At 35.1% G+C, this 16,500-nt stretch overlaps 1 protein-coding gene across 8 annotated transcripts in view; it reads left to right on the plus strand.

Moving 5' to 3' along the window:
• The window catches only part of specc1la (sperm antigen with calponin homology and coiled-coil domains 1-like a), a 284,094-nt gene that overhangs the window by 197,262 nt on the left and 70,332 nt on the right, over positions 1–16,500 (plus strand). Inside the window, exon 1 of one of the 8 annotated variants that reach the window (XM_051921208.1) lies at positions 9,980–10,115. The exons of the other annotated variants lie outside the window; for them this stretch is intronic. Within the exon in view, the coding sequence (XP_051777168.1) occupies positions 10,078–10,115 (38 nt within the window). The 5' untranslated portion in view covers positions 9,980–10,077. Of the gene's footprint in view, positions 1–9,979; positions 10,116–16,500 lie in introns of those variants that run through there. 8 annotated transcript variants of the gene reach the window in all.

Genomic DNA, 16,500 nt, shown 5'->3' on the forward strand with positions numbered 1-16,500 from the left:
CTTTCACCAGTGAAATTTCACAATCAGCACTGCTCCCCGTCAATTTCAGGGTCATGGTCTGTGAGAAGTAAGCTTTTATAGTTTCTTTTTTTTTTTTTTTTTAGAAACTCAGTTAACCCCCAATCCACCCTACTGCCACCACATAAACTTGTAGTCTTGACTAAATTGCAAGCTTTCATCAGGTCCCCTAGCTTACCAGACCAACCATGCAGTTTTCTGTGTACTTGTTCTGTATCCCTTTCTTTGTTTGTAAGTACCTTGAAAAGTAAACATAGGTTTTTGGACGTAGAAAACAAATCTTACAAGGTGATAATACCAAGAGCACTTGTGCTGCCAGAAAAACCTCAGAAATGGGGGATTCATGATAAATGTTTTTCTGCTTTAGACATATTAATCCCAATGGGCTCCTGCATTCCTAGAATTTTCCAAAAACTTTCAAATCCACAGAGAGTTTCTTAAAGTGTTAACACAGATCTCTGGCAAGAGCACAGTTAGTATGGTTTATTGCTGCAGGATTATTTGCAGCTCATAGCTTCCTTTGCTTGATTTTGAAATGTTGATGCTATGAGAAAATAGTTTTTTATACACCATCAACTTAGTGCCACCTAATTTAATTCAGAGTCATGAAGCACTAGACCATATCCTGGTAGCAAATAGTGCAAAACAGGAGCTGGCCCTGCATGGTGCACTGAAATTATCACAAGGCATTCTCAAACTCAAACCTAAATTCTTGAAGAACCAATATAGAGTTAAGAGTTTCCATAGCACACATGCCTGTTGAATGAAAACTCGCCCAGACATGGGAGTAATATGTAAACTCCAAACAGACAGCTTTTTTATTTGTATTAGCACTTGTTCTCAAAAATTATTACCTCTTAGTTTTCTGTTTTTTCTTTCAGTGGCTGCCCTGTTTTTCAGAAACTTAATAACATTAAGAATGATTAATTCCATTTGCAATGTTTGTTTTGAAAATATAAGATTTTACTAATGTAATATACATGTACATTTTAATTTACCATATGTATAGTGTTTTAAGCCAACTGAGAATAGCACTATATAACATCATTCGTAATGTTGATACACTATGTGGACAAAAATATTGCAACACACCTTAATTATTGAATTGAGGTGTTTCAATCAGACCCATTGCCACAGGTGTATAAAATCAAACACCTAATCATGCAAGGTTGTTCTGAAGAGCTCAGTAATTTCAAGCGTGGTCCTATGATAGGATGCTACCTTTTCAATAAAACGGTTCATGAAATTTCATCCCTGCTGTATATTGCCTGACAACTCTAGATGAACATTTAAGCAGAAATAAGATGCATTTTCTAAAGTGTAAACTAGAGATAGTAAGTGCATTTCCAGCAAGAAGCAGCTGAAGTCTTGGCAGAAATATCCAGGAGAAAAATATTTGTTGTCAGAAGGTATGGTAAGTAAAAGAAAGACAGACTAAAAGCCAACAATGGTAGTCCAGACAAAAAAAAAAAACAACAAAAAACCAGGGGATCGTCCCAGATAGTAAATGTGCTTGGGGCAGTCAATGGACAGGGATGGCAGTTCACATCCACAGCCAAATGTAATAGCATAGCAGGAGTTATTGTTAGACAAGTACTGCTTTATGCCACCAAGAATTAAATTAAACTGTTGCTTATTTGATTTATGTTTCTTATTTCTTTTCTCAAAGTGATCGTGGTTGAATGCCCATTGCTGTCTCCCAACTTTGAAGCATTTTCTTGTTGATGATGTAAAAGAGGTGATGAAATTAGCAGTTCATATTCAGTGAACAGGTACCAACATAATGCATTGGAGAGTGCGGTGTCTAAACTAAGAGGCTTGTGAAAACATGGGTCGCTTTGTTGACTTAATCTGCTGGTAGAAGTATAAAGTCAATAATCTAAATGGTAGAATAGCAGTTAAAGACTCCACCTGGATGTAAGTTATATAGTTATATCAAATTTGCTGTAATAGATCTAAAAGTCTGAAATTTATGTTGGAGGTTATGCTTAGGGTATTCTTTAAAGATTCAAGTTACCTGAAGAAAAGGCCTAAGCTGCCTCAAAAGCTTGCATATTGTATTCTGTTCAGTTAGCCAATAAAAGGTGTCATTTTGTTTCACCTCTCATTAACACTAACATAGAAATTTAAAACCATCCCTCACATCCTTCATATTTAAATATAATTTTATTTCCAACTGAATGTTTTTTTTCAAGCTGCTAACCACGTCTTCCATGGTACCTCAGGCATTGATAGGGAAGTCAAAGAATTTTAATTGCCAAACGTTTTATAAATGTTGGCTCTTTTTCAAACAATTTTCATAAGCTGTAACTTATAATAAACTAAACTTTAGAAATGAGTATCCAAGGTAAGATAACATATTGTGTTGGTCTGGATCTGAAAGTGTGCATTTTGAAAATATGGATTTGATAAAGGAATTTTTTGGCAGTCTGGCTTTAACATATTTATAGCTATAAAAATGTTGGCTAATTTTAAGTTCATAGCCTTGGATACAAACAAATCCTAATTCTACAATGAAGATACGATTTTGTGAGTAGCTGATTTTGTAGTGTGTCGTTCCTAGGTTAGTCCTCAACCTCTATCACCAATAAGCAGATGTACTGCTGCATGAATATAGAACCTCTGAAGAACAACGAGAAAAACAGTATGTCTTTGTGTGACTGCCCATTTTTGTAAATCAACCAAACAAAAAGAAAAAAAAGGGATTTGATCTTTCATTGAGAGCAACTGCTGGTGTAGGAAAAATTTTATATGAGAATATTCATAGCAGTGCTGGTTTCAGCGGTTATGCTTGGCATTCTTAAATTATGTCTGCACAGCTGTCGTAAAGGAGCTTATATAACCAAAGATGGTGACACTATTCTGAGGAAAAAAAATGTTCATTCGTCTAATGCAATTTACTTAAAAAAAGTCTCATTTTATTATTTAAGGATTTTGCTTTCTCAATTTATTGACCGTTTGTAATGAATGTTTGTAGCTTTAAATCTTGATTATTGAAAGCTGTTCCAAATTAAAGTACCTCTATAGCCCTTTTGCAAGAGTGCAATTCTTCTGTTGGTTTGCTCTTTCTGTTATAAATAATAATTTTCTGTTACAGTAATAATTAACCCTTAAATCTGCTAATCTCCGCTTCAGTGCTACCTAAGGACAAGGCTTATTTGTGAAGAACTACCTATTAGAAAAGCCACTGTGTCACTGTGGCTTCCTGCATATGCAAGTAAATTGAGCTTTCATAAAAGAAAAGTGTTCATTGATTATTTTTCCATGTGTCATTCAGAAGCAGAACTCTAAACTATGGGAGTTTGTGTTAACTTTGATCTAACAGAATGCATCAAACAAAATATGGCTTTAATGGATTGTTTGTTTTGTATATTTGTATTGTTTAGAAGGACAATGACCATCTGATAATTATTACACATGTACAATGTACACTTCATTATTAAGTCACAATTGAACATGGGCTTAATGCTTTTTTATAAACTGCATTCCTGTGCTTTGAGTAAAGCCTAACTCTTTGTATGTTGTTGTATGGAATTCTCTAACATTATTACTACTACATCTACTTTTTCAGTTATTTCACTATACTTACTTAGTGGTGACTGCAGTGCCACTGTCACTGTGTAATTATGTCTATTATATTAATAGTTCCAAACGTAATCTAAGGTACTTTGTTAGTCACTATTTCTTGTAGCCATCTTACTTTGGTATTGCTCAAGTATTGGCTAGCTTATAAATTTGATTCATGGAGCATTTGTTAGAACAAAATAACATAATTTGCTCATCTGTTTTGTCAACATATTACTAACAGCTTGTTAATATTTTATTATATAAACTGCATAATATATATATTGCCTCCTACATAATATTAATTTTGTGTTTTGTATGTCACGTTTCACAATATTGAACATTCAGTGTTGTAGTTTTTGAAAGTAAGAGGTTCTTTATTAACTCTGGAAAGCATTAATTTTCAAAAATTTAGAAATGCTGTATTCGAATGCCTGTCTTGATAATGCTTGATGTATTTCTCTCTGATTAGTCAAGTGATTGTTATGACAGTTGTCTGGTCACAAATATTTGCACACTAAAGCCTGAATTAATTCAGTTCTGTAATAATTTAGTATGAATTTTCCACTTATGTTGTTTGTTGTATACATTATGTGACATTTAGATATTGAAGCACAGGCTTACAGTTTATTAAGATCTAGGTTTGCATGTGAGACAGTCTCTGTATAACGTGGGTTATCTTCTACTTTTGGTATCAGTTTTTTTTTTCCCCATGTCTGGGTTTTATTAATGTAATCTTAAACATAATATTTAAATATAAGATAGACTCCAGCTCCAGAATCTCATAACCCAGACCTAGTGAAAATCTGAGTAATCAAGACTGATGAATATAATTAAATAGTTGAAGATGAAATATAAGATATTAATTGCTTCAGCCTTCAGTACCTTATTTGAGTCTTTTCTGTAGACTTTTTTTTTTTTTAGTTAATGTGGCTTTTCCAAAAACTATTTCTCATTTTTCATTGGAATTGTTTGTGCTTTTGTATTCAGCTTCATTGATATTTGTGCCCCCAAGGAAAATGATGAATAACTTTGGCTGCAGATGGTACCCCCCCCCCTGTACACTGCGAAATGACGTGTTTCAAGGCAATTTGTTTTGTGACTTAAATTCTTGTAATGCTTTCCCTAATTATTACAGTAGGTTGCTTTACCACCATAGTACCTTTTTAGGAGCATGATAATTTTTGAAAATGTATTGTGCAACCTACTCTTTTGAAATATCTTATTCGGGTTCAGTCTTGCCAACAAATGAAAATTTAAAAACTGTAATTCAGTTTTGCTTAGCTCCAAATACATTTATGGAGGTGAAGGATTGTGTGTTTATTTTCTCTTTGCATGTAGGTTTTCATCTGGACTTTGACGTTTTTCTATGCATTCATCTTGGTTTGTTGAAACTCCCATAAACATGCCCATTGCAGCTCATGTTTTGTTTGAATGTCTGGACCTCAAATGAAAAGTATGCTTCTTAAAATGGTATTTATGAGGTCAGCTGAAATGCTCCTCACCTGCAGACATCTTTTACTTGTAGTCTAATTCAGAGCACAAACAGCTATTACTGTTTCCTCAGTCAATGGAGAACAACCTGCCCCCCGATTGTTATATGTTTAAAAACGTATAGAGTAGCATATTAATACTACTTGTTTTAACAGAAGCCACAGAATTACATACATGGATTATCTCTTGACAGTGCTGTGATGTTTTCAGATATTCATTTTTGCTCGGTGTAATATTAAGAACTTTGTAATTTAACAGATTAAATAAGTTAAATTTTTAATATTTAATTTAACAAAATGGCAGAAGTACTTCAGTGGAGCAAACGTTCCAATACATAAATCCTTGCCTTGTTTCACACATTACTATGAATGAAGAAGTTTTGATCAGGGTCTGTATGCCTTAAAATGTTCAACAGTTTATTAAAGCTAGAAAGCAGTTTACAGACTGCCTTGTAAAAATACTTATTTTTAATTGTTTTCAAAGTTGGAATGCCGTTCATAGTGCCATGTTCAGCTGACTACAAATATAAGGCACAGAATGTCTGTATCTGATGAACTGTTGTAGGTGTACATATAAGTTAGTATGTCTTGGTATTCCAGGTTTGGTTGCAGTCCTTTATCTACACTGTGTGATTTACTGTGTGTTGTACATTAGGTAAAATGAATTCTAATTAGGACGGTTTTATGTACTATTATACTGTGCCTTTTTAAAATTCTAGGCCCTTATGTTGCATGAGTGACTAACCTAAACTAAACTTTCCTGCCAAGATCGTCTTTCTTTTTTAGTGCACAGATCACATCAATCCCTTACTGTTTATTTGCTTTGACGAGTAGGAGGAGAATGTTAGTATGAAATTTGTAACAAAATAAAATAATTGGTGGTAGTTATCACAATGAAAAGTATAGTGAAATATGTATGCGTCACTATATTATAGAAAATACACATAGATGTACTTTATTTGACCCCAAGGGGAAATTAGAAATGTACAGAAGCTTGAGAGAGAATGAGAAATATATAAATTATTTATAAATAATAAGCAATAACCCCCTAAACATACATAAGAACTTCTGCCTTGGATACTGGAGTACAGTCAAAAAGATAGATGGCAGTAAGATGGTCAGACTTGACCAGATATTCATTTGAAGGCATGAACATTTGAATAAAACAGGTCCAGCTTGTGTTTGAAAAGGGAACCTTCCGCTAGGCTTTGGTTCAGAATTATTCATCGTTCCTAGTTTAAAAGTAAATCTCACCAGGATGATGAAACCGCTACTATGCAGTAAAGTCGACAAATTCAATTAGCTTTTCAAAGTCTGGATCAAATGTAACAACTTAAATTGTAATGTGCTTGCATCTCCTTCATAAGTCTCCAGACCCTCTCCTGCTTTTATCACTCCGTGTCATCATATCATATGAAAACTTTCTTGGATTAAATAGCATCCGAAATACATTTAAGATGGTTCTATGCAGAAAACGAATGCCACAGCACCAGGAACAGTCTGTGACTCACCATAACATATGAAAGTTAATCCGGCTTCTTTAGCATCAATCGAACATGCCACATTTATGGAGATAGGCCAGTTTTGAGTTGTTTCTGCCATAAAGTGCAACAGTCAGCTGTGATCACACAGCTATCCACTGTGTACTGTAGGGGAACATTTAATATTTCCCTCTTCACGTGCTCAGTCTCAAACATTCTCTGATATTATAGACATAGGTAACCATCGGATTTCTCTGAACCTCTTTCAAGTTCCCAGCTCTTCCAAAAAGCAGTTGATATGGACGGATCGCTCGAGTCTGCATCTGCGATGACTGACAGGAGCATATCTTCAGTTTAAAAATAAATTTAAGGTTAACAGTAATAAGCCAGAAGCTGCATCTTAACCTTTTCATTATTGCAGGTTTTGCTACAAAATAACCTTATTTTTAAACAAATGATGGTGTTGTCCTTTGTCAATCAAGGCGAATGGGCTGAACTTGTTACTATTGATTAATCATTACCTGTTTATTAGTTATGCCCAATTGTAGTCACTAGGCTATGGAAGATCTCCTAGCACTACTTTTCTCGTTTTTAAATTTTGACATAGTAGAGTTGCCATGGTTTAGCAGGTGAAATATAGATAGATAGATAGATACTTTATTAATTATTAATCCCAAGGGGAAATTCACAAATATAGAGCAATACTGTATGATGTAGTGTTAAAATTATTACAGCTTCACTGTAAGAGCGGTCTTATCTTGTAGTGCATATTTGTTTTTTCATTTTTAACTGGATTTTCTAATGATTTGTTGTAGAGTTTGTGGTGTATATGCTTAGGAACTTGCAGAGCATGTACATAATATGATTACTGGTTGGAGTGTTAACTTACTACTATGCTGTGGTCACCTCTCATCTTGGTGAATAGTTCGTATTTTAAGTGCTTGTCTTAGCTAAACAGGCATACTTTATGAAGCTGAAGTTGGCTATTGGCATGAACGGAAAATATGAATAAGTAGCCAGCTTCAGCCTTGTGTATATGTTTTAGCGACCAGATTTTGTTTTTCAAACAAGAGTGTCAGTAGTTGAGATATAATCGAAGCTTGACACGCCTTAAAATGCGATGGATCTTAATCAAATTGTTTAATTATAAAAGACTGATGAATATAAATTAACATTTAAAATTAACTTCTTGGCAATCTTGAAAGTTTATTACAGTATTTATCTTCCATAATAACCTCTGACGTAGAAATGAAAACTTACATTCATTATAACCTATTCTTATTGATTCAAAATTTTCATTTTTTTTACATAATGAAGCCAGTATTGCCCTAAAGTCACTATGACTCCCATGGTGTTTGTCTGTTTGATGGAAGTTATGCTTTGCCAGTTTTCTTCTATCAAAATGATAAAATCCCCTTGTAAATAGTAACACGTTTTTCGTTGTTATTTCACAAGGTCTCATATGATTTCTGACTTTGATACAGTGTACTAAGTATTTCCACAAGAGGGCTTTTAACAGAATTAATTAGGTATATCTTTTAATATGTTTCTGACATCACACATTGGCTGTCCTTCTAAGTACCAGAGATTTAACTTTCTCCCATGGGCTAGCACAGGTTTCTGTGCAAATTTAGAATTTTGTATTTTGGCCTTGAAATTGTTTATTCTTGACATAGTTGGGCTATACCCAGAAGAGTAAAGTTAGTGAGCATATAATTTATTTCCCACCGAGTTTGTGTGAGGCACTCCAGTAGATATGTGCTTATAAACATCTGAAAGAAATTAGGCCCTATTTTTAGTTAAAGAAAATATAAGGACCTGTTTTTTTTGCATGGAGCTACAGCAAAAAGTAAAATGGGATGTTGTTGAATTTTCGTTTCAGAGACACTGTTTAAAGTTAAACAGAGGTAGAAATGCCAACACTGAGTGATCCAGAAGATTAAAGGAAGATAGCTTTTTATTGTATATTCACTTTGTGCTGAGTGATGATACTTGGTTTTTGAACCCCTGACATATTGCAAAGTAAACATCTTCTATAACAGCTTCTCCGAACTGATTTATTCACTCATTTATTCTATAAGTCTGTGCTGAAGTCTAGACAAATGTGATTACAAGCAATTTTCTATTTGTTTTGCACTTTGGATTATAAATACTTTTTCCAGGGTACACATGATTTAAGCAAGCTGGCATAAAGCATATTTGACTTAAATTTGACCAGTACAAGAAGTGATTTAGGAATGTAGTCAGTGTGAAGGTTGCATTTATGATGTAGTGTTTATCATGAAGTGGCTGATGGAGTGTTCACATGTATTGCTTTTTATTCAGTGGAATTTGTGCCGTTAGTTAACACATTCTTTAGCTACCAGTAAGCTATTTTTAGCAATAAATACTTGGCTTTGGTTGGTGCTTTAAATTCTCCAAATGGTTCACAGACTGGAAATATAGGGATATTTCAAATGTTAGCCGTCTCTAAATTTAAAAGGCAACAATAGAATGATGCATTGTGATCTGTAGTCTAACTGAAAGCAGACTCTCATCAATGGTAATAACTTGAGTATGTGGACTGTTGACTCCAATAGTTAGCTTATTTCCTATTTTATCTATTTAGTGTTTTATATTTTTCATTTGATATGTAACATGTAGTGCCTTTGCAATTACAAGATAGTTAAGGCTAAAGGGTTCATGTATGCCAGAGTGAATAGAAGAACAGCAGAACAGCAGTAAGTGGAATTACGCTGTGTTTCACAAAACTTTGGTGCAGTGCAGACAGGTTAGTTTAACTGTGCGTGACCCACATTGGGTCTGCAGTGCTGTTTTGGATACATTAGAAATACTGAAGGCAAAAACACTGAACCAGAATAGGATTCCAGATCAACTACAGCTGACAAAGAGCACACAACCACAGCAATACCTCCACAGTAGAAAAAGTAGGTCATGTTGTCATTCAATGACATATTTGATGTTCCTGTTTTTGTACGTTTTTTGTAATGTTAGCTTTGATAAGACAGTTCATTTGCCAAATAAGAGATATTGAGCTTGTGATCATGCCCGCATGTTCTTTTTGCTAGTCAATCAGAGTTTTGCTACTAACAGAGGGGAATTTAAATTTGGCCAAAATTATTTATATGTACTACTGTATTAATTCTAAAAGCTGTCAGTGAAGCAAAATATTGAGAGCTCCAGATGTGCAAAAGTCGGACACTGGAATTAAAACTTAGCAAGATACAGGCAGGCCCATTATCTGCCTTGAATAGCAGCCAGGCTTGAACACTTGCTAGGTGCTGAATGGCCTTTTTGATTTGTTGTTGCTCTCATTCACCACTGAGAGTGCAAATGGTACCTTTTAAGGAAACAAACTTAGAAGTATCTCTTGCTTTCTCTTTCTCCTCTTAGTAAGCAGTTATCTAATTGGATAGGTTGTATTTTCAAACATGCCTCTGTGACAGTTAGTCTCTAATAACTTTTTCAACTGGCCCTCATTATGCATTTCTTTTGCAAGGAGATATTGCCACAGTTTTCAGATGTGTTATTCCAAGAAGAGTGTTGGTGAATCCAGCAGGTAAATCTCAGCACCTCTTTATTTCTGCTCTGACAGACAGATTTTTTTCAAGGGCCCATGAGAAGGCAGTTAGTGCATGAAAATAACTCTTATTAAATAAAGCACATTTCCAGAATTTGCTAGAAATGTATTGTTTGGATTTATTAAACCAGAGGGTGGATTTTGTCGACAAAATTAAGAGACAGAAATATCAAGCAAACATATCTATCGGATAGATAATGGCTTTCAGTTTATCATTTGAGTATCTTTGTTTGCTGCCACTCCTTAACCTCTTGTTACAATGGAATTTACTCGTATTGGTTATGTTTGTTTTAACCTTTCCTACTGTTAATTACTGTTCTTTGTATTGTTTAATTAATTTGCTTTCTTCTTCTTAAAACATACCTGTACAAGCCGGTGGAATTGTTCAGTATTTAATGTCTCAATACTTATTTGCAGTCTTAGGAATGAATGTGTCTTTGTAGTATTAAGTCACATTAGGATTCTAGTGTAGGGTTTAAATTTTGGTAGTGCTTCATTTTTATCAAGGTCTTTTACAGGCTTGTATTTTCAAAAGAAAGTTGAACAAAATATTAGCTAAATGGACAATTTAGATATTCAAAATCTGTTGATTTTTTTTTTCTGGTAATGTGTAATATGCTTTAGAATAAAAAATTCCAAGGTGAACTGAAACTCAGAATTTAAATTGTAAAATTAAAGGAACACTGAAAACACATCAGGTCTCAATGGGGGAAAAAATCCTGCTGGATATCTATACTGATATGGACTGGGTTATGTGTTAGGAATGAAAGGATGCCACATCGTTTGATGGAAATGAAAATTATCAACCTACAGAGGGGTGAATTCAAAGACACCCCGAAAATCAAAGTCAAAAAATATTTCAGCATTTAAGTTAATTTTGCCAAAATTTCATTGCATCAACTCAAATCGTACTGTGTAGTTTGTATGGCCCCCACGTTCTTGTATAGATGCCTGACAACGTCCTAATGAGCCGATGGATGGTGCCCTGGGGGATCTTCTCCCAGATCTGGACCAGGGCATCACTGAGCTCCTGGACAGTTTCAGGTGCAATCTTACAGCGTCAGATGGACCGAGGTCAGGTGAGAGTGGGGGCCAGTCAATGGTATCAATTCATTCATCATCCAGGAATTGCCTGGATACTCTCGACTCATGAGGCCAGGCATTGACATGCAGCAGGAGGAACCCAGGACCCACTGCACCAGCATAGGGTGTGACAGTGGGTCCAAGGATTTCATCCCGATACCTAATGGAGGTTAAGGTGCCATTGACTAGCCTGTAGAGATCTGTGCGTCTCTCCATGGACATGCTTCCCCAGACCATCAATGACCCACCACCAAACTGGTCATGCTGAACGATGTTAAAGGCAGCATAATGTTCTCCCCAGCTTCTCCAGACCCTTTCATGTCTGTCAAAAGTGCTCAGGATGAACCTACTCTCATCTGTGAAAACCACAGGGTGCCAGTGGTGGACCTGCCAATTCTGGTATTCTGTGGCAAATGCCAGTCGAGCTCCACAGTGCAGGGCAGAGAGCACAGGGCCCACTAGAGGAATTTGGGCCCTCGGGTCACCCCCATGAAGTCTGTTTGATTGTTTGGTCAAAGACATTCATACCAGTGGCCTGCTGGAGGTCATTTTGTAGGGTCTGGCAGTGCTCATCCTGTTCTTCCTTGCCCTAAGGAGCAGATAGCAGTCCTGCTGATGGGTTAAAGACCTTCTACGGCCCTGTCCAGCTCACCTAGAGTAAATGTCTGTCTCCTGGAATCTCCTCCATGCCCTTGAGACTGCGCTGGGAGACACAGCAAACCTGGCAATGGCATGTATTGATGTGTCATCCTGGAGAAGTTGAACTACCTGTGCAACCTCTGTAGAGTCCTGGTATCGCCTCATGCTACTAGTTGTGACACTGACCGTAGCCAAATGCAAAACTAGTGAAAAACCAGATGAGGAGGGAAACATGTCCGTGGCCTCCACCTGTTAAACCATTCCTATTTTGGGGGTCATCTCATTGTTGCCCCTCTTGTACACTTGTTCATTTCATTAACACCAAAGTAGCTGAAACCGATTAACAACCCCCTCTGCTACTTATCTGACCAGATCAGTAGTCAAGAAGTTTCATTGACTTGATGCTATACTTTGATTAATAAGTGTTCCTTTAATTTTTTTGAGTTGTGTATTTCATATTCTATTTAACTTCTGGACTTTTCTGCCCTCTAGTGGCTATTGCAAAAAAGGTAAAATGTAAAAAGGAAGTTTTCATAATTTAACATCAGTGCTTCAACGTGTGAATATTTTTAAACATCTTGTTGGTACAACTTTTTTTTTTTGTATATTCAGAGGCCACTTAGACACTTCATTCTGTACAGTGTAAATCGGACTTTGTAATGGGCCATGGTTTTATATGCTATGTCACCAATACTATTTACAATCGTGCTATGAATTAAGCATCTGAGTTAACATTGTAGCAGAAATAGGAACAAAAATCTATCCAGTCTTGAGTAAAGAAAGGTTACTTTAAATTAAATACAAAACATGTTGCTGAAATCTACAAACAGACATTATGACAAATGACAAACACCATAAAAAATAAAATATTTGGCATTTTTGCAATGAAATAAAAGCAAAAAAAAAGAAAAGTAAATGCATTCAATTTTACAACATTCATTATCATTCAATTCTAGATCAAAATAATAACATAAACCTGGATTTGTTGTTGTCAATTTTATTATGCAGCTTTTAGTGCTCCTTATTTAGTCAACTGACTTCCCAAATAAGGAAAAATTCTTTCATGTACTGTGAAGTAATATCCATTCCCTTTTTCCTTCCTCAACATGACCTCTTAAATGTTCAAGGTCTGAACACTAGCTGCTGTGCCACCAGATAACAGTTTACACATGTCTGTAGCAAATAACTGCATTAAAACTTAATCCATCACTTTATTAATATGTTTCTGTATTACTGGATGGCATGCAGAAAACTCTTTTCTGATTGGCTGTAAGATTGAGCTCTGCAAAGGAGATGCATCCTGTCCAAAAGATCTGCTTCTTGCCCTTTAGTCGTCACTGTGATGATCAGTGGGTCTCTGTGACCCAAAACTGGGCATATTTATTTTGGACTGATGTTACAACCAACAAATGTACACAAGCTTTCAGCAAGTTCAGAACAAGATGATAATAATAGTGCTCACATAGGTCCAATTTTGGGGGACTGATTAGCCATGGCCACAACCCTGTTACGCTGTAGAGTGCCGAACCAGTAGCTTCAAGAGAGGCCCACTGAATCAAAAAACTAATTAAAAAGGCAGATTGTTACGGGACACACTGGACTCCCTGGAGGTAGTAGTGGAAGAGAAAATGAAAAACAAATAGAGTGCCATTATGAACAATGATACACATTCTACCTCTGACACATTAACACTGAGGACTGGGGATCCTTTATAACAATGACAGTATATCTCCATAATACCTTACTGTGACTGACATTTTTTTTTTTTTTTAATTTTCTTTCTTTTTAGTCCTTCTAGTATGTGTGTGAGCTTCTGTAAAAAGCCAAATTTCTTCCTGTAGACCAAAAAATTTCATTCTTTTTGTCTGTCTGTCTATCTAAATTGAGGAAAAATAAATATTTACACGAAAGGTAAAATTAATCGGTACTCAAATTAAATTAGTTGATTTTTACAAACAAGGAAGTGTGCAATTAAAATTATTTATAAATAAGTATACAGTATAAGGTACTAAATAAAAGGAATAATGATACACGTGTTTATGCAACTAGCTAACTACATGCTTTCTGTGAGCATATGAGCTCTGTAGCCAACTATTAACATACCCAACTAACCAATGTTTTATCTAAATACCTTTTATTTTTCACAGTAATATTATTGTGTTTGTTCACAAGAAAGGGGGTGTTGGTGCAGAGCCACTTGAAAGAGTAGGGATGGCCATAGATAAGCTTGTAACCCCTTGACTATTTGTGGGGCAAAGTGGCAAATTAAATCTCTTAAAACATTGTATTACTCTCCCTGTAAATGCTGATTATGTCTAGTGTAGTAATAGTGTCAGAATTGTACTACTTTCTCATGAAGTGATAGCTTAAAAGGAGGGCAACAAGGTATTACTGTCCCATGTTACGTTTTTTTATTTATTAATGTTCATAGTTTAAATGACAGAATTATTTATTCTTGCAGTTGTTGTTCTTAAAAATATATATTATGCTGAATAGATTTTTTTTTTTGTCCTCGCTCTCTTTATCAATATAATTCTCACACATCTAGTTTCACCGCTTTAGGGCACCTAGTTAGCAGTGCCACATCTTTTTTGAGCTAAGTATATATCAAATGTTACAAGTCACTCAGGACTGGAATCCCTTGACATGATAATTGATGTTTTTGCCAGTGTAGTTTTTATGGTCTGTAGAAAGTTCTCCCAGATAGATTCCCAATTACTTCTTTCCAATCTGTATTGTGTTTATTTTAAAAACTTTAATGGGGACTAGAGCTCAATGATATATAATTTTGTATTGGCTGCTGTTTTGATTACGTCATATATTGTATTTCTGTGGTTTACTTTACATTTGTGGCTGTAACTCACAAACAAATTAACAACTGTGTTACCTGACAATTAAGTTCAAGTTGTTTTGAATGGAACCAACAGCTTAAAAACATACAAGGGAATTACTTGAGGAATCTTTAAAATTTTGCCTTATTTTAAATATTTATTCTACAGACTATATCCATGTCTTCAACAGATGTTCAATGTGAACAGTCAATGGTTTGGCTGAATAATTTAAGTAAACTGATTAAAAGGAAATGGGTCTAGGCATGCCAAGCCCTTCCTACAAATTACCAACCTGCCATTATACTGTTTAGTATGAGCTTACATACAACCACAGTCATGTGCTGAGCAGCATTTTACAGATCTTGTTATGAATATGTTACTTCATTAATACTGTGTTTCTAAGTATGTCTTTGACTTATTGAAACACTTGAACCATAACCTTCACTTTTTAAAAAAATCAGCACTATATTCCATGAATAAACATGGCTGCATAAAGTCTGAAATTTCACAATTTAAACACATACCTTTTGCCAGATAATTCACTGATCAGTGAATTATCATTGCTTCAGATATTTAAATTTTCTGTTTTAAGTTAGTTTCAAGCAGAGCTTTTATATTTTGAAACCTATCTGCAGGACACCTGCTAATTAATTGTGTTAGGAAATTTTGCATTTGTCTTCATATTGCTCAGTTTTGATATTAACAAAGAAAAAATTAGCCTTCATAATTGTTCAAAAATTTTCTTGTAGTGATACATCTCTGAAGAAGAATGCTACAAGCAAGCACTGAACTTTGGTTTCTGAGTTGGAACTTTATTGGCTTTTACACTTGCTTTCATTTTATGAGGGCAAACATTTTGCTCATCTTTTTCCATTTTAAGTCATACATAATGAGTTATTTAAAGACTAAGTCTTGATATTCAGGTTTGACAGCTTCATAGCCTGAAATAGTGAATTGCTTTTAAAAATGATGGTCCTTACGCATCAGAAAAAAGAAAGCATATATAAACATTTTCAAAACTATTGAGTATTGGGTCAGTGTGAAGCGATTTTGTGCTTATGGTACCAAGTTTTAAGTTTGGCAAGTATTGAAGGCCTAAGCACCCCACAGCGCTCTTTCTGCTATCAATTTTGTGTCTGTGCCATTGTGCTTGCAAATAGCAGAAAATTTTAAGGAAATTAGTTCCACACTCCTAAATGGTTCAATAGTAAATACCTTGCGAGATATGGGACTGTGAAGGGCTGGCATACTGAGATTTCTTCTGTTTGTTTAGCTGCTTTTTAAAATTTATATAACCAAATTCAGTTTCTTTACACTAGTGTAATTTGTAATAAAATGGTAATTTTTTACATGGGTTCTTAATCTCAAAGCTGCAGAGCATCATATACTGTAAATACAAACTGAAATTATTGTCCTATTTCCACCAGATTTCTCAGTGTAATTTGTAGAGTGCCACCTGCTTTGTTGACCTGCTTTATGGTCCTAAAAACTCTTCAAAGGCTGTTGTAGCTGAGAATTCAGTTAAAGAATTACAGACGTAACTTGAGTGCAGTGCTGTATGATGCTTTTAATTGATTTTTAACCTTTTGAGGTCTTTGGATTATGCTGATTGCTATCAGTTATTTTAGATAGACCATGATCAAAGAAGAGATGATAAAGTGTGGAGAGGCAAGTGGGAAGCCATTAATAATGGAATGTTGAGAAGATATTTTTCTTTCCCGGGATTTGTGCAATTTTGCATGCCAATATACATGTCTGTTTGTGTATCTCCATGTGGAGGAATCTGGACAAAGATATAAGGCAGCTTTTGG

This window comes from Erpetoichthys calabaricus, chromosome 18 (genome assembly GCF_900747795.2).
Source record: "Erpetoichthys calabaricus chromosome 18, fErpCal1.3, whole genome shotgun sequence".
Lineage (NCBI taxonomy): Eukaryota > Metazoa > Chordata > Cladistia > Polypteriformes > Polypteridae > Erpetoichthys > Erpetoichthys calabaricus.